The sequence below is a fragment of the Saccostrea cucullata genome, unplaced genomic scaffold, assembly GCF_032062105.1.
Source record: "Saccostrea cucullata isolate Sc308-1 unplaced genomic scaffold, CSIRO_AGI_Scuc_v1 ctg2015, whole genome shotgun sequence".
Taxonomy (NCBI): domain Eukaryota; kingdom Metazoa; phylum Mollusca; class Bivalvia; order Ostreida; family Ostreidae; genus Saccostrea; species Saccostrea cuccullata.
The window spans coordinates 61,048-77,593 of NW_026940845.1; the positions used below are offsets into that span (position 1 = coordinate 61,048).

General features: G+C 35.6%; 1 protein-coding gene across 4 annotated transcripts in view; it reads right to left on the bottom strand.

Moving 5' to 3' along the window:
* The window catches only part of LOC134256429 (CNK3/IPCEF1 fusion protein-like), a 36,000-nt gene extending 20,443 nt beyond the window's left edge, over positions 1 to 15,557 (bottom strand). For 2 of the 4 annotated variants that reach the window (XM_062739074.1, XM_062739073.1), the window contains exons 1-8: positions 15,459 to 15,557; positions 8,149 to 8,312; positions 7,590 to 7,807; positions 5,684 to 5,813; positions 4,807 to 4,923; positions 4,480 to 4,539; positions 4,033 to 4,101; positions 2,327 to 2,595 (exon numbers count right to left, since the gene is read on the bottom strand). In XM_062739074.1, coding sequence (XP_062595058.1) covers positions 2,327 to 2,595; positions 4,033 to 4,101; positions 4,480 to 4,539; positions 4,807 to 4,923; positions 5,684 to 5,813; positions 7,590 to 7,807; positions 8,149 to 8,312; positions 15,459 to 15,531 — 1,100 coding nt within the window. In that variant the 5' untranslated portion in view covers positions 15,532 to 15,557. The other 2 variants (XM_062739075.1, XM_062739076.1) reach the window with 2 other exon arrangements.
* Between the last annotated feature and the right edge of the window lie 989 nt (positions 15,558 to 16,546).

Sequence of the window (16,546 nt, forward strand, 5' to 3'; positions counted from 1 at the left end):
TGGGCCTTATAGGTCACCTGAGCATCATGCAACAACTTTTCAAATGATTGAATTTGGTTCATGTTTTAAGCTAGATGCTATGGCATTCACAATTTTGAAAGAGGCACCATTGCTAATCACCATACACTTAACAATTGTTTAGTTTGTCTACTTAATACCCATAAGCAGAGTAGGGGAACAAAAAATGCATTTCAGCTAATCAGTAATATTCAGCAATAATCAGAAGTGCCGCCACCACACATGAACCCCTGACCCTAAGTCTACACATTGCACAATTTTTGAAAAGGCACACTTGCTTATCAAAAATGTTTAATTAATAATTATTAAATACCAAAGAGCAGATTTCAAAAAATTCATTTTCAGTATATAAGTAAAGCCCCCCCCCCTTTGGAATCTCTGACCCAGGGGCCTTGAAATTCACAATTCTGGAAGAAGAGCCCTTGCACACCATAACTATATAGGTAGCTCATCTGCTTATTACTCAGGAGTAGAGAAAAAGAATTTTCATAGATGTAATGTATTCTCACTATATGATCAATAGAGCCCCGCCCCAAGACCAGAACCCCTGACCCTGGGGCCATAAAATTCACAATTTTGGTAGAGGCACTCTTGTTTATCATAACTTTTTACTTAATTAGTTTATTATTCTTAGGAACAGAGAAGATGATTTTCAAAGAAATAATGCATTTTCACTATATAATCAATAGAGCCCCACCTTAACACCAGAACCCCTGACCCTAGGGCCATAAAATTCAAAATTTTGGTAGAGGCACTCTTGCTCACCATAACTATGTACTTAATTAGTTTATATATTACTTAAGAACAGTGAAGAAGATTTTCAAAGAAATAATGCATTTTCACTATTATAATCAAAGAGCCCCGCCCTAACACCATAACACCTGACCCTGGGGCCATAAAATTCATAATTTTGGTAGAGGCACTGTTGCTCATCACAACTATTTACTTAGTTTGTTTATTTAATAAACAGAAGCTGAGCAGAAGATTTTCAAAGAATTAATGCATTTTCATTATATAATCAAAAGAGCCCCGCCCTAACACCAGAACCCCTGACCCTGGGGCCATAAAATTCACAATTTTGGTAGAGGCACTCTTGCTCATCATAACTATGTACTTAGTTAGTTTATTTTATACCTAGGAGCAGAGAAGAAGATTTTCAAAGAAATAATGCATTTTTACTACAGTGTATATAATCAATATAGCCCCGCCCTAGCACTAGAACCCCTGACCCTGGGGCCATGAATTTCACAATTTTGGTAGAGGACTCAATGCTGATTACAATCATACCAACAGTTTGACTGCTTATGTCCAGGAGTAAAGAAGAAGATTTTTAAAGATTACACTAATTTTAGTGGTTTTGGCACCACCCCCCCCCAGGCCCCAGTGGGGCAGGGACCAGGAAATTCAAAATTTTTGTTCCCCTTCACCCATAGATGCTATATGCCAAAATTAGTTGAAATTGGTTCAGTGGTTTCAGAGAAGAAGCTGAAAATGTTTAATTGTTAACGCACAACGCACGACGACAGACGAAAACAGATAGCAATAAGTCACCTGAGTTTACTCAGGTGACCTAAAAATGAATTATAACTTTTATATTTTTTACAGGAAATCTTTCTAGAACTTTAATTACCTAATGATTCAAAATAATCCAGATATCAGGATATTAAGGCTTGTACAACCTTAATTTTGGCCTACATGAGCACTGTCTGCATATTTATTAAACCATTCTTAGCCATGCTCTCTACAGAGGATACAAGTAACTAAAATGACCTAAGTATGGACATTCTTTTGAGATATTGAAATTTTGGATCTATCTTGTTTATCATTACTAAACAAATCTGATTTTGATTGGGAAGCTTTAATATATAAGGAAGTTGAGCTATATCTTGCCCTTTTGACAAAGATTCTTCATGAGAAAAATCAACTAGTTTTTACACTGTATATAAAACAATTAACACTCTATTACATCCCTTTGAAACCACAAGGTTTGAAATATATGAAAAAAGCACTGTTACAGTAAAATTAAACTTAAAACTGCAGGTAACCCACTGTTTTCCTGAGAACATGAACAAAACTTTAGCCTTCTCTACATAATGAAGCATTAAAAAGGCTTTGCTCTGCGTAATTTTGCCAGAAAATCAGTAAAAAAGGACTTTCCATTTTACGATTTTCTCATACTGTACAATGCATTTTTTAAAGTTTTTATTATTATTAGAATAATCATTATTGAACATACTTAGTTGTATGAGGATCATCCATTGGTGTTGAGCTAACATTTTGTTTTGTTTACAAATATACATGTACATACCTTGTTGTATAAAGATCGTCTGTTGGTACAGAACTGGACAATTCCTGGAGGGAGGGTCTGGGCTGTTTATTATGCTCCCCCTCTCTAGATCTCCTCTTCTTGGAGGGTAAGGTGTTGACTTGAGGGGGGTGAAGGTTGGTGTTTTGGTGACGTCTGTTTGGAAGCTGACCATACGGACTAATGTGATGAGGACGTTTTTTCAAAAGAAGATGCACTTCCTTTGGTCTTTCCTTCAGTATATCAACCAATCTCTGAAGCTGCCAACCAACCTAGACAATAACAAGACACACATGGGTCTCAGCCATTGACTGAATCATCTATGCTCTTGCAGCTGAACTTCAGGAAAGAGATATATTTTTCTCTCTAAATTCTACTAAAAATCATGAACCTTATCACTGTATTTTATGGATTCTGATGTTATACCACTCTGTTTTACTGATTCTGATGTATTACCACTGTATTTTACTGATTCTGATGTATTACCACTGTATTTTACTGATTCTGATGTATTATCACTGTATTTTACGGATTCTGCTGTTATACCACTCTGTTTTACTGATTTTAATGTTATACCACTGTATTTTACTGATTTTGATGTATTATCACTGTATTTTATGGATTCTGATGTATTACAACAGTGACTGTATTTTACGGATTCTGATGTTATAAAACTGTATTTTATGGATTCTGATGTACAAATGTATTACCACAGTAAATGTATTTTACAGATTCTGATGTTATACCACTGTATTTTACGGATGGATTCTGATGCATTATCACTGTATTTTACGGATTCTGACGTTATACAACTGTATTTTACCGATTCTAATGTATTACCACTGTATTTTACTGATTCTGATGTATTATCACTGTATTTTACTAATTCTGATGTATTACCACTGTATTTTACGGATTCTGATGTATTATCACAGTGACTGTATTTTACGGATTCTGATGTTATACCACCGTATTTTACGGATTCTGATGTACAAATGTATTACCACAGTGACTGTATTTTACGGATTCTGCTATACCACTGTATTTTATGGATGGATTCTGATGCATTATCACTGTATTTTACGGATTCTGAAGTTACACCATTGTAGTTTACTGATTCTGATGTATTACCACTGTATTTAATGATTGTGATGTATTTAGTGTATTTTACCAATTCCTATGTACGACCATTGTGTTTAACTGATTCTGATGTAATACCATCTTGACTGTACTTTACTGATGTATTACCATTGTGTTTAACTAATTCTGCTGTGCTACCACTGTGATTGTATTTTACTGATTCTGATGTATTACCACTGTATTTTACTGATGTATTACCACTTTATTTTACTGATACATTACCACTGTATTTTATTGATGTATTACCGCTGTATTTTACTGATGTATCACCACTGTATTTTACTGATTCTGATGTGCTACCATTGTGACTGTGCTTTATTGATTCTGATGTATTCCCACTGTATTTTACTGATTCTGATGTATTACCAATGTATTTTACCGATTCTAATGTATTACCATTGTAGTTTACTGATTCTGATGTATCACCACTGTATTTTACTGATTCTGATGTGCTACCATTGTGACTGTGCTTTATTGATTCTGATGTATTACCACTGTATTTACTGATGTATTACCACTGTATTTACTGATTAAGGCGTATATTACCACTGTATTTATTGATACATTACCACTGTTTTCTGGTCCACCTGCACCACCTCATCACCTTTCTCTATCTTCCCACACAGACCAGCTGGTGACTGACAAATACAATACGACAGTAAGGTATATTGAAATTATTATCTCTGACTCTATTTATTGTAATAGATGAAATGTTATTTTATCTAATATTTTATATTTTATAAGTTTCCTTTAAATATTCTTCATAATACATTATTTTGCAGATGTTTTCTTTGTTAATGCTTACATTATGTAATTAATTGTAATAAATAAGAGATCTCTAATACAGTATATGAAAAGTGCAGTTTGTTTGGACCTCTGCAATCATAAAGACTACATGTATATGATTTCCTTTTAATTTGAAAGTGATACATCAACAATATTAAATTAATCAATAACAATTTCTTAAAAGCATTCTTCTCTATTTTCTATCTGACACAACAAAACGTTCCTCTTACCCTATCCTTGACTTCCCCAATCACGTGCACACCATAGTATGCTGAATGTATTCTCATACCCTAGACAAAAGTCAATCAAATTATATAACTTATAAATCATATAGATCACTTAATTTTCACGACACCTTATTTTCGTGAGATAGTCATTTACTCTTGATTAGTGAGACAAAATTTTCACGAATTGTGGTCATTGCTCTATATACACTTATGGAATACTTTTATACGCGAGAATTAAATTTCGCGTGCACACTGTCTCGCATAATTATGCAAAAATAAGGTTCTCGCGAATAAAAAGTGATTTACAGTAACTCAGAAACGACTTGTTACCAGTTCCTCTCCTGGTTTTTTGCGGATGGTGGCTTGTTCCAGTAGAGCGGGCTGTATCACCAGGGTCTCTGTATTGTTGACTACCAGGCCATCACAGTAGTCAGCCAGCATGTGACACTGACAATAGACAGAATAACACTCACAAAATCTATGTATTATTATAAAATAATACAACTCCAAAAAAAATGATAATAATCTACATCAACTTGGCCCTTTTATTTATCTTCAGATTTTCTTTACTTTTATAAGAATTCTTTATTCATAACAGTTTTTTTTAAAATCAGAAATGAAATGCTTACTGTAATTTAACACTAAATTAGTTTATCTTGAATATATACATTTGTCTATAGTACTGAAGAAATATCATCATGTTGAAGAAGTGTTTGCAATAAAGGAAGTCTTGTGGAAAATGAAATACCAGTATATGTAGATAAAGAACTGTATTCAAGCTCAAAAGTCTATTGAATGATACAAATAGGATCAGAGCAAACATGGACTTCCAAAACATCAGAGGTGGGATCAGGTGCCATGTAATATTCATTCCAAGGCCTCATTTTAAAATACTACATGTGTACTTTAAAATGTGGGCTTCATATTTTTAGTGTCTTTGGTGCAGACAATAATGCCCTAATTCATGAATACCGCTAAGAAATCATTTACACATACAATACACTGAATGGACATGTGAAGCGCTAATTTATAATTGTGCCAACAACTCCATATCAAGTGCTTGCACTAAATTTTGAATACGCCAAATTATGTATATGCACAGAACATTGTTAGCTAAAGAGTATAATGAATGAATTACCCTTATAACCAAGAAAAATCAGCCATCCTTGGCACTTTCTTGTAAGCATGTTTAACTTTAGTTACTTACAGCTGTGGATATCTTTTCCTCTGGGTTGGGGTCGGATACATCTTTCTGACAGGCTGATATTAGATCTATCCCAAGCTTCACCAAAGTATTGCGAAGTAACACCATATCATAGATTTTCTCAAATGGTGCTCTATAAAACAATAATATATCAATTTGATTAAGAAATGGCCCTTTAAACACATTCAGCTTGTCAGGGGTATAAGTATACCAACAATGAACTTAAACCCAACTATGTTCTTGTATGTCCCTCATTAGCTTATGAAAAAAAGTTTGGTCAGAACTTCATACATCAAAATTATAAAAATATTTGAAGCAGACATTGCAATTATAAAAATACCTCATTTAAAAATTCATAAAAAAAGTTAATAAGAAGTTAAATTTATAAAGGACTATTTCTTGTGGTGGAATATAATTTAGAAAAATCCTAAAATCTAAACTTTTTTATTTATTCTGATGGCCCTCATTTTTTATACTTGTAGAAGTATTTTTCAGTGTAGGTTTCAAGGTAATATTTTTAAAACAAATTTCGTACTTGATTTGAACTAACATGTACCTTGCTAAAAATTGTAGATATATTAAAGGTACTTGGACACAGATTTGAAGTTCATATTTTCTCTATAATATTTCAACTTATATATTTTAATAGCATTTCACACAAAAATTAATTAAAAATCTTATTTCATTTAAAAGTTATTAAAACTTCAAATTTTTTGGCAGGTTTGATTGACACATCCTTTCACTTTCACAAATTTTAACTCTATTTTTAATCCTTAGGAAAAGTGACAATCTTGCTGACTGTGTGTATTAATGAGAAATATTAAAACTTTAATCCAGAAAATTCAGAGTAGACATGTTCGAAAGCAAAACAACCACACAATATATGTCAGTCCGTGCAGTTGTGGTGAGCAGACTTTGACGATTGAACGCACCCGGTGAATCGTAAACATCAACAATAACAGAGCTCGTGCCCTGTTTACAAAAACTGTGTACATAACACGAGTGTGATCGATCTGCTAAACTCTGTATACAACATTTAGCTCGGAATGACGATACTTGTGAAGGAGTTTTGCTTTCTAACATTTCTACTCTGAATAAAATTATTTTTCTGGATTAAAGTTTTAATATTTCTCATTAATACACAGCAAGATTGCCACTTTTCCTAAGATTAAGAATAAAGTTATAATTTGTGAAAGTGCAAGGATGTGTCAATCAAACCCGCCAAAAAATTTGAAGTTTTTATAACTTTTAAATGAAATAAGATTTTTAATTAATTTTTGTGTGAAATATGCTATTGAAATATATAATTCATGATATTATACAGAAAATATTAACTTCAAAACTGTGTCCAAGTACCTTTAAGCAAATCAAGATAAAATCAGCATTTTTAAATTTGAAATCTGCATATATTTTTGCATATTTTAGTCATATCTCAAAACTGGTCCAGCCATTGAATGACACACTTTAGTGTGATAATTAGGTCAGCTACAGATGACAAGGTGTCTACTGACATGTGATGTAGTCAATACTCACCTGTCTAGCCATTGAATGACACACTTTAGTGTGATAATTAAGTCAGCTACAGATGACAAGGTGTCTACAGACATGTGATGTGGTCAATACTCACCTGTCTAGCCATTGAATGACACACTTTAGTGTGATAATTAGGTCGGCTACAGATGACAAGATGTCTACAGGCATGTGATGTGGTCAATACTCACCTGTCTAGCCATTGAATGACACACTTTAGTGTGATAATTTGGTCAGCTACAGATGACAAGATGTCTACAGGCATGTGATGTGGTCAATACTCACCTATCTAGCCATTGAATGACACACTTTAGTGTGATAATTAGGTCGGCTACAGATGACAGGATGTCTACAGACATGTGATATGGTCAATACTCACCTGTCTAACCACTGAATGACACACTTTAGTGTTATAATTAAGTCAGCTACAGATGACAGGGTGTCTACAGACATGTGATGTGGCTTTGTGTGGGAGTTGTTGGCCATGTTAGGGTCGTTCTCCAGGTTACGTGGCTGGACTTCATTAAACAGACTTCTAGCCTTACAACCCAGCTGTAGAGCCAGGGACTGAAGGTTCTCAGTCTCATAGTCATAACGCTGAAACAAGACAAATATAGCTTACAAACTGTATTTAGTATATATGATATACCCAAGATACTTAAGTTAAAAGTTGTTACTGTATGGTCCCATATTAAAAATACAGCAACTCAAAAATATCATTCCTTTTCTTGGATTGAGTTTTCAATTTTTATTTACAATGAACATGAAATTGAAAGTTCTTATTGTCATGCAGTGGTCTCCAAATCTCAAACATTAAACCTGAGATAGTGTCTATGTAAAAAGCAATTTGTATACATTGATACATCGTAGTTTTGACATATATGAAAATTTAAACTACATGTATTTAAGTAAATTTGAGATAGAATATGTCTTCATACCAGAGACCTCAGAAGGTCTACAGCTTCTAAGATCAACTCCTGGTGCCCCAGTTTGTGGACTCCTATCTTTTCCAAATCATAATGCGTCAACAGCAACAACTTTTTCCCATTAATGTCTTTGTCCTTGAAGTGTGCCACGTACTGCTGTATAACATCATCTAGACCTGTAGGAAAATAAGACAATTATTACAAACACAGTTTTTATTTCTACTTTTCTGGAAAACTTGCAATATTGTTCGCTAAAACGTAAATATAGAATTATGGATCATTGTGTAATCTAATTTTGTAATAAAGTTTTATTGAAATGGCATGGTCCACTTAAGTCAAAGCGAGGGGTCAAGATCATTATGGATATTTATCCCCAGCTTGGTTTCTTAAAAAGGTACCAATTTAAATCACAAAAAGTATTTTATGGATCTAGAGTGTTTCACAATGTTAAAAATAAAAATATCTCTATACACACCAGGTGTACATTTTTGTTTGGTGAATAGGTGTGTATAAATTTTCAGTCAAGTTCATGTGTAACAAAAATCATGTCTAGAAACAGAGAAATATGCTGACTCAATAATACCCCTCCTAAACTTCTTGTATGAGGAGCACAAGGACAGATTGACAACTCATACTAGACAAACGATAGACACTTTACCATCATACCAAGCTATATCCTTATCCTTTACCATAAAAGCCTATATCAGGTCAACTTATTAAGAATGGGAAAAGAAATCACCATGAATACTGAATACAATGTTGTAGGCCCAAGAAATTATGTTCTTATTCGTTTCCACTCAAACGAACATAAATTAATTATAAAATAAATATCAACATGTATATAGGTAGGTACAGAAGCGCTCTTGTAAGTGCAGTTTAATATTATATACAAAATATACATTTCCAACTTTCCCTCATGACAACTCATCCAATCTACAAAACAAAAGCATATAATTAATAAAAACAAACATGATACTTGTGAGGGTGGGTGGGTAGGTGGGGAAACGTCTGACTGCACTGAGAAAGAGCCTTCAAATGGCATTTAACTTTTACATACGCTAAAGCATGCTTGCTTTAACAGAATACCTGTAGAACAGGTATTCTATGAATACTTTAACCAATCAGACCGACACTCTTCCTATACACCAGATAAACATGTGTTCGATTGATACACATGTTGTGATAACTTCAATAAATACATTACTTGAAAACTGAGAATGCAGGAAGTTTACAATTATAATATATTCACTATCTACTGGGGTGAAAAATGATTCAGAATAAATTTAAGTAATTATAATGCAGTGTAAATACCTTATCTACAGTTATTTAGTACATGTATGATGTACAGTGTAAATTTTTTTTAAAAATGCGAATGAAATGTAACATTGGTTGTTTGTTTGTTTTTTTTTTTACATTATTTTAATTTGGAAAGTTATGCAGAAATGTGACCAATGGAAAATATATCTTATATGTCCATAGGACATGAATGCTCCACCAAGGCTTATGCAGTGTCTGAAATTTAAAGGAACATAGGATATTAATTGAGAAAATGTGAGGTTAGAATGTCATGTAGGAAAAGGTTAAAAAATTATGAAACATGTAAATAGCCCTCACCAGATGAAGTTTGATGAAAATATATTGTCAATGAATATTTTCTTAGAATCTGAGTGAGTTTAAACTCCTCAAATAGTAAAGTCAAAAGTTGATCTATGGGAAGATGGCCCTGGACCCGTATATTATGAAAGAGAGTAGGAGACTCACCACTTCTGCAATGAAAATGTACTGTACATAATTACTGTGTACATATAAGTCATGTATATTTAAGTTTATAGAAAATGTATATCAAATGATCATGTGCTTTAATTATACACAGTATATCCACTACCCATTTCATCAGGTAATGTATTTATTACAGTAGGTCAAATGCTGACTCACTTTTTTCACACTGATTGTTTGGCTATTATTTACACATTGAGTTGTCCAAAGATTTTTTTCCATTATTTCCTGATTATGACAAGGAGCACAACACGGGTGTGATTTGTTGGTAGGGGATGCTCACTCTTCCATGGCTCCTGATCCCACCTCTGATATTTTATAGGTCAGTGTTTACTCCGCTCCGCCACATTCCTCCTGTAGTGGACAGTATATAGGGATTTTACACTGCCTCGCTAGTGAGCTAGCTTTTCTAGTGATGCGGCAGAGTTTCCCTCTATTTCAGGCAAGTTAAGCAATGGCAAGCCTGTTTAACCCTTGGATGGGTGACCACTTCATGGTACAAAATTGGTGGCAGCGCAGTGACTCTGGTATCTGCTGTCCTGCATGCTTCAGGAAGTCTCAGAGCTAGGACTTACCCATACCACCTGTGCATTAGTGTCCATTTACAGACATTGTGTATGTGGACAGCAGGGATTGCCGCAACTGAAGAGGTTCCGACCTGCTTCAGGAAGCTTTGAGGCTAGGACTTTGTGTCCATGTACGGACTTCATGTACGGGAATGGCATTGGTTGCCGTAACTGAAGAGGCCCAGACACTCAGAGAGAACTCATGCCAAGCTTCGGGTCAAAGCTTCGCTGAGCGGGGGGAAGTGTAGCGGACATTATATAGGAAACTTATACTGCCTCGCTAGTGAGCAAGCTTTTCTAGTGATGCGGTAGAGTTTCCATCTATTTCAGGCAAGTTAAGCAAAGGAGAGCCTGTTTAACCCTTGGATGGGTGACGCTTCACGTTACACTCCCTCCTTAAAGGTTTTTGGCCCCAAAGACCCCAACCAAGCCTCATCCCTGGCATGCCTCTCACCTGTCAGTTCCAGGGCATGGCATGGCACCAAATGTAACGGGAGAGGAGAAAATGCAGCAGACCACACCAAGATTCCAACCCGGACCCCCTGAATCTCTGGTCAGGTGCTCTACCAACTGAGCTATCTCGCCACCGGCGATCAAACCCGGCTGACCGCCCCAGTTTTATGGCCTTTTGAGCTCAAATACCATTTGTTATTATATACCTTCACAACTTTCATGTAATACCTAATCCACAGGTGTTCAAATACAGAAAAATTATGACAATTTAGGCTTTTCTCTTAGTGCAGGTGTTTCCCCACCCCCTTGCTCCTAACATCTCTCCTTTCTGAAGAAAGCTCTTGTAACATGTTTTGTGGGTTCGACCATGGATGAGGTATAGATAAAGAATTTTCCTTTACGTTACTTGACGTATTTAGCTGATTGGATTAAATATAAGAACAAACACGATCAATAATAATCAACAGAACAATGATTTAAACTTATCGTCTATATAATTATAATTTTCCTTAATTTGTCATCTCCAAGCCCTTCGTCTGACACTTCTGTTTGAGCACTAAAGCTCCCAGACCCTGTAGTTTTAACCACCGGGTTTCCAACACCCGTTTATAATATTTATTTACTACTTTGTTAACCCGTAAGGATCTATGTTTCTCAAATGGTCCTTCTGCAGTACTTTGAGACACCGCAAATGAGAAAAACACAAATACCTTACCAATGAGACGTCCTCTTCTCTTGACGGCTTCTCTACAACTGAACACCGGGACTTGAATGAGCCCGCTTATATACTTTTCCAAGATCTGCTGAGTCAGATCTTGATCTTCTGAATGTTTGAAACATTGACTGGACATAAGAGATAACTTTTGATTGCTAAGACTAATTTAAACCCTGATTTTATAATTATTAACTTGATCAAAGGAATTTCACTACAATTACCCATGCCTCCGAAACATATGCGTCCCGCATATAGATAAATAAGATTCCTGATCATAAACTTTTTTTTCTTTATTTTATCTTTTTTTATAAGTCACCGATCACTAATCATAAAAGAATTCCTCTTTTTCGACGATCTCCTCTACCTTCTTGTCATCCTTGACGGAGCTAGATGTTATCTTGTGAAACTTCCTTTTCTTCACAAGGTTTCGTGACTTTTCTGCAAAGTCAGTTTGTGTGCTTTTGGAGAGATATGACCTAAACCTGAATCGGTCCAATGACATATCCTTCTCCGGCATGTGGTCACTTGTCTTTCTTTTTGGAGCGAATACAGGTAATGGGGCTGTGGCTTTCCTCACTGTTCTACCTTCCTCCAAAACACTGCTATTGTTTTCTTCCCCACTTTTCTTGTTTGTCTGGTCAACCTGTGACACAGGATTCTGTCCACTTTCTCTTGATGAGATTTCCTGCCCCTTTTCTTCCTCTTCACCACTGTCGCTACTACTATCGTCAGAGCTATCATTAGAGATCTCCCCGATCAAATTACCAGGATCTTGATCTAGCCACTCTTTGTCTGCTTCGCTTTCCATCTCCGACGGGACTTCATATTCATTATGAAACTTTCTCTCATGACGCTGTAGGTAAGAGCTCTTCTTAAAGAGTTTGCCACAGGTCTTACATGGGAACCTTCCTCCATTGCCTGGTACAATTATTTTTCCTATTGTTACCACTTCTGTTTTTGATGCCAATGCCATTGTTCCTGAGGCCTCTATCCTAAAGCATCCAATTTTTCCTTCAAACTCTAATGAGTGGAGCTCGTTCCCTAGTTTAAGACTTTTATTGCATATATCTATAACACCTCCATTTGCTTTCAAGCAATCTAAGCCTAAAACAGCATCAATAGTCATGTCTGCAACTATTACTGTTTGAAATATTATTTTCTTGCTGAATTGAAGCCTCACAACTGTTTTTCCATATACATTAAGAGGAGTGCCTGAAGCTGATAAAATTTTCTGGCTCGTCTCATTGAGTTCCACGTCATGCTTCAAGCAGATTGCATCGAACACCTTACGTGAAATAAGTGTAACTGTGGCACCAGTGTCAACTAATATCATGGCAGACACATCATTGATGGTTCCATGAATGTACATGCCTGGTTCATTGGACTTTTTGTGGATTCCAATGGAACCCTCAAGTTTCTCTTCTGACTTTCCTTTATTATGGGTAGCCATTTTAAATTGTCCAGACTTCTCTTTACCGGTCTCTGTATTTTTGAAAGACTTTCTTTTGCCATAGGAGTCAAATGGACTTGGCTGAGCATAAGTCTCACTCTTATTTGGACTTTTGGATCTACAATCCTTCTTGAAGTGTCCACGCTTACCGCACTTGAAACACTTTTTGGAAGTACCTGCTGTCTGCTTCTTCTTGTCAAACCTCCGAGATGTATTATAAGTAGTTTGGTAAGTACGAGACTTCTGTTGCTCAGTTTTCATCTTATTCACTTCGGTCTGTAGGCTCAGCAACATCTCCTTGATAGACTTTACAGAGTCCTCTAGACTACCACTGTTAGTCTCATGACGAGTATTATCGCCTCCTGCTTCTCAAACAAATCCACTGTCTTCATTTCTTCTGCGTTCTGCCCCGACAAATGCATTGAGCTCAACAGCGTGTCGAATGGCATCATTCAGATTCTGGGGTCGTGACTGTTTAATTCTCAAACGCATGTCAAAACTAACAAGCGCATCGATAAAATGTTTCACACACATCTCCTGGAGCTGTTGGATATGCTAGGCGTGTAAGCCGTCTAATGTCTTGGCCTAGCTGCGGTATTGTTTCTGACGCTTTTTGTCGTCTCTCCCTAAGTTGCGCCCTATACAGTTCCGTCTGGTTGGCTGGGGAAAAACGTTCTTCCAGGGACTTGGACAACTCTTTAAAATCCATTTGCAGATATTCTGGTAGGTTTCCAAGCACACCTTGGGCTAGATCTCTTAAGGACACGGCCAGATACATCCCTTTCTCTTCTTCAGACCAGTGGTTCAAGCAAGCACATGCATTGAAATGCGACTTATAGTCCAACCACGACGTCGTTCCATCATAAGTTGCAGGTTTCAGCTTACTGGATTTTTCATCTTTTCCCAAGCGGTCCCGAACACCATGTGCTTCAAATCTATTGTCTCTAAACCTGCGTGCTGTAACATTGCTTGGAATATTTCTAGGTGTTTCAAAATATAGCGCATGGTCTGAAGCTGGTCTACGTGTTCTGTCACTGATGTAGTCAAAGTCAGTTTCTGCCTCAGCCTCAATCTTTACTTTAGGTTTAGCACCTCCAAACTCTCGTCTTGGTTCAGAACTCACTTGTTCCGAGGCACCAATGCCAGAATCTCAATTTGTTATTGGTGTTGAGGCTGTCTGTCTCTCTTTTTCTCTCAAACGCATACTCTCATTTGAGAACTCTTTGATTTTCTCTTCAAGATAACTTATCTCTTTATCAACGTCATCCATGGTTTGAGACCTAAACCTAATTTTCTCAAACAAAGTTCTTTAACAAATAATTGTTCTTATAACAAAAATCACAAGTAGGTTTTAGATCAATTTATCCCACCGCTGCCACCAAAAATTTGTAACGTGTTTTGTGGGTTCGACCATGGATGAGGTATAGATAAAGAATTTTCCTTTACGTTACTTGACGTATTTAGCTGATTGGATTAAATATAAGAACAAACACGATCAATAATAATCAACAGAACAATGATTTAAACTTATCGTCTATATAATTATAATTTTCCTTAATTTGTCATCTCCAAGCCCCTGGTCTGACACTTCTATTTGAGCACTAAAGCTCCCAGACCCTGTAGTTTTAACCACCGGGTTTCCAACACCCGTTTATAATATTTATTTACTACTTTGTTAACCCGTAAGGATCTATGTTTCTCAAATGGTCCGTCTGCAGTACTTTGAGACACCGCAAATGAGAAAAACACAATTCAAATACCTTACCAATGAGACGTCCTCTTCTCTTGACGGCTTCTCTACAACTGAACACCGGGACTTGAATGAGCCCGCTTATATACTTTTTCAAGATCTGCTGAGTCAGATCTTGATCTTCTGAATGTTTGAAACATTGACTGGACATAAGAGATAACTTTTGATTGCTAAGACTAATTTAAACCCTGATTTTATAATTATTAACTTGATCAAAGGAATTTCACTACACTCTGAACGTTAATCATTCAAACGGAAAATATTACCACTTGCTCCATTGAACATAAAAATATTTATTAAAAGAAGGCCTAATTACACAAACATAATTAATTTACAATGATAGATACATACAGGTCTAATAATAAAATTGTAAATTTTTTGTTGAACATGCATTGTGTCCACAAAAAAAGACGACTGTACCTACAAACCTTCATAACACACTAAAACACGTCGTCCGTGTTATGACACAATGTATGCTAAAGTATAGTACTGTAGTATAACCCCACAATGCCAAAATACTTTAAATAGTGAAATATATACCCTGATACAGCTGATACACATGTCAAAATTGTGTTTATTACAGTCTTGAAGTTAATTTGAAAACGTAAATACCTTTCAACCAATCTGCAACTTGATTCGCAGACCAATTTTCAAAGTGAATGTTATTGACAAGAGCTGCAGACATTCTTAATCATAAAAACTTCACTATATATTTTATCCAACGACTGGGTGTTTACATATTATTCACTCACTTCCGGGGCCATCGGGTCAACATGGAATGAGCTCTCATTATCGTGACCACTCTTTTTACGGTGATATGTTTTTTTACAATGAAAAAAGGGTATATTTATGAATAAAAATATACAAGTGTAGAAAAAATTATTTTAATGGAGGCCATTAATATTTGACCTTTTTGTACTTAAAATATTTCGGTCAACAATTGAAATGCACGCATGCGTTTACCACATTCGCCATTTTGATCGAAGACGAGGTCGTATGATTTCGAGGTTGGTGACTCGTTTTCACACCCTTCTGCCTCTTTTTGCTTTCCCCGCTAAATGAAAACATAAACAAACTGACAAACACATGTTTTATGGTTTAAAGTATTTGAAATACGATTTTATAACATGAGGACCTGCCAGTCATTTATTTAAGGTTTTTAACAATGAATGTTTGTCTCAGGAGGCATTTTCTGCGTTCAATTTGATGTAGGCCTAATCGTTTATCCCGAGCCTAAAATGAGAACTCAGTATCAGTGTCTAATATCCAAAAAAAAAAACAAAACAAAAACATGATCAGTTTTTCCCCAATGTCTGTTCAACGGGTTTTATATTTTGAAAACTACCTTTATCAGTGTTTACACCATGTTTACTCTTCTTACTATTTAGTTACTGGGAGTTCAAAAGGCGGATCTAACATTTTTTGAGGAATACATATATTTATAGCCGTCTTCTCTCAGCTGTATTGAAAAAAGCACTGTGTCAAATTATCAATTTATATTTACATCCACTGAACATTTTCTCCTTTATTTCTTAAGAAACCCCATTGCTTTCATCACTGCATAAACTACAGTAGGCAGGTCGCCTGTACAGATTTCTTTATCAGTGGCTGTTCCATCAATGAAACGTATAAAGACGTTCGCATCATTAATACAATAATTAATCTTTTTAATCCTACTTTAATTGATTATTTAAACAGAT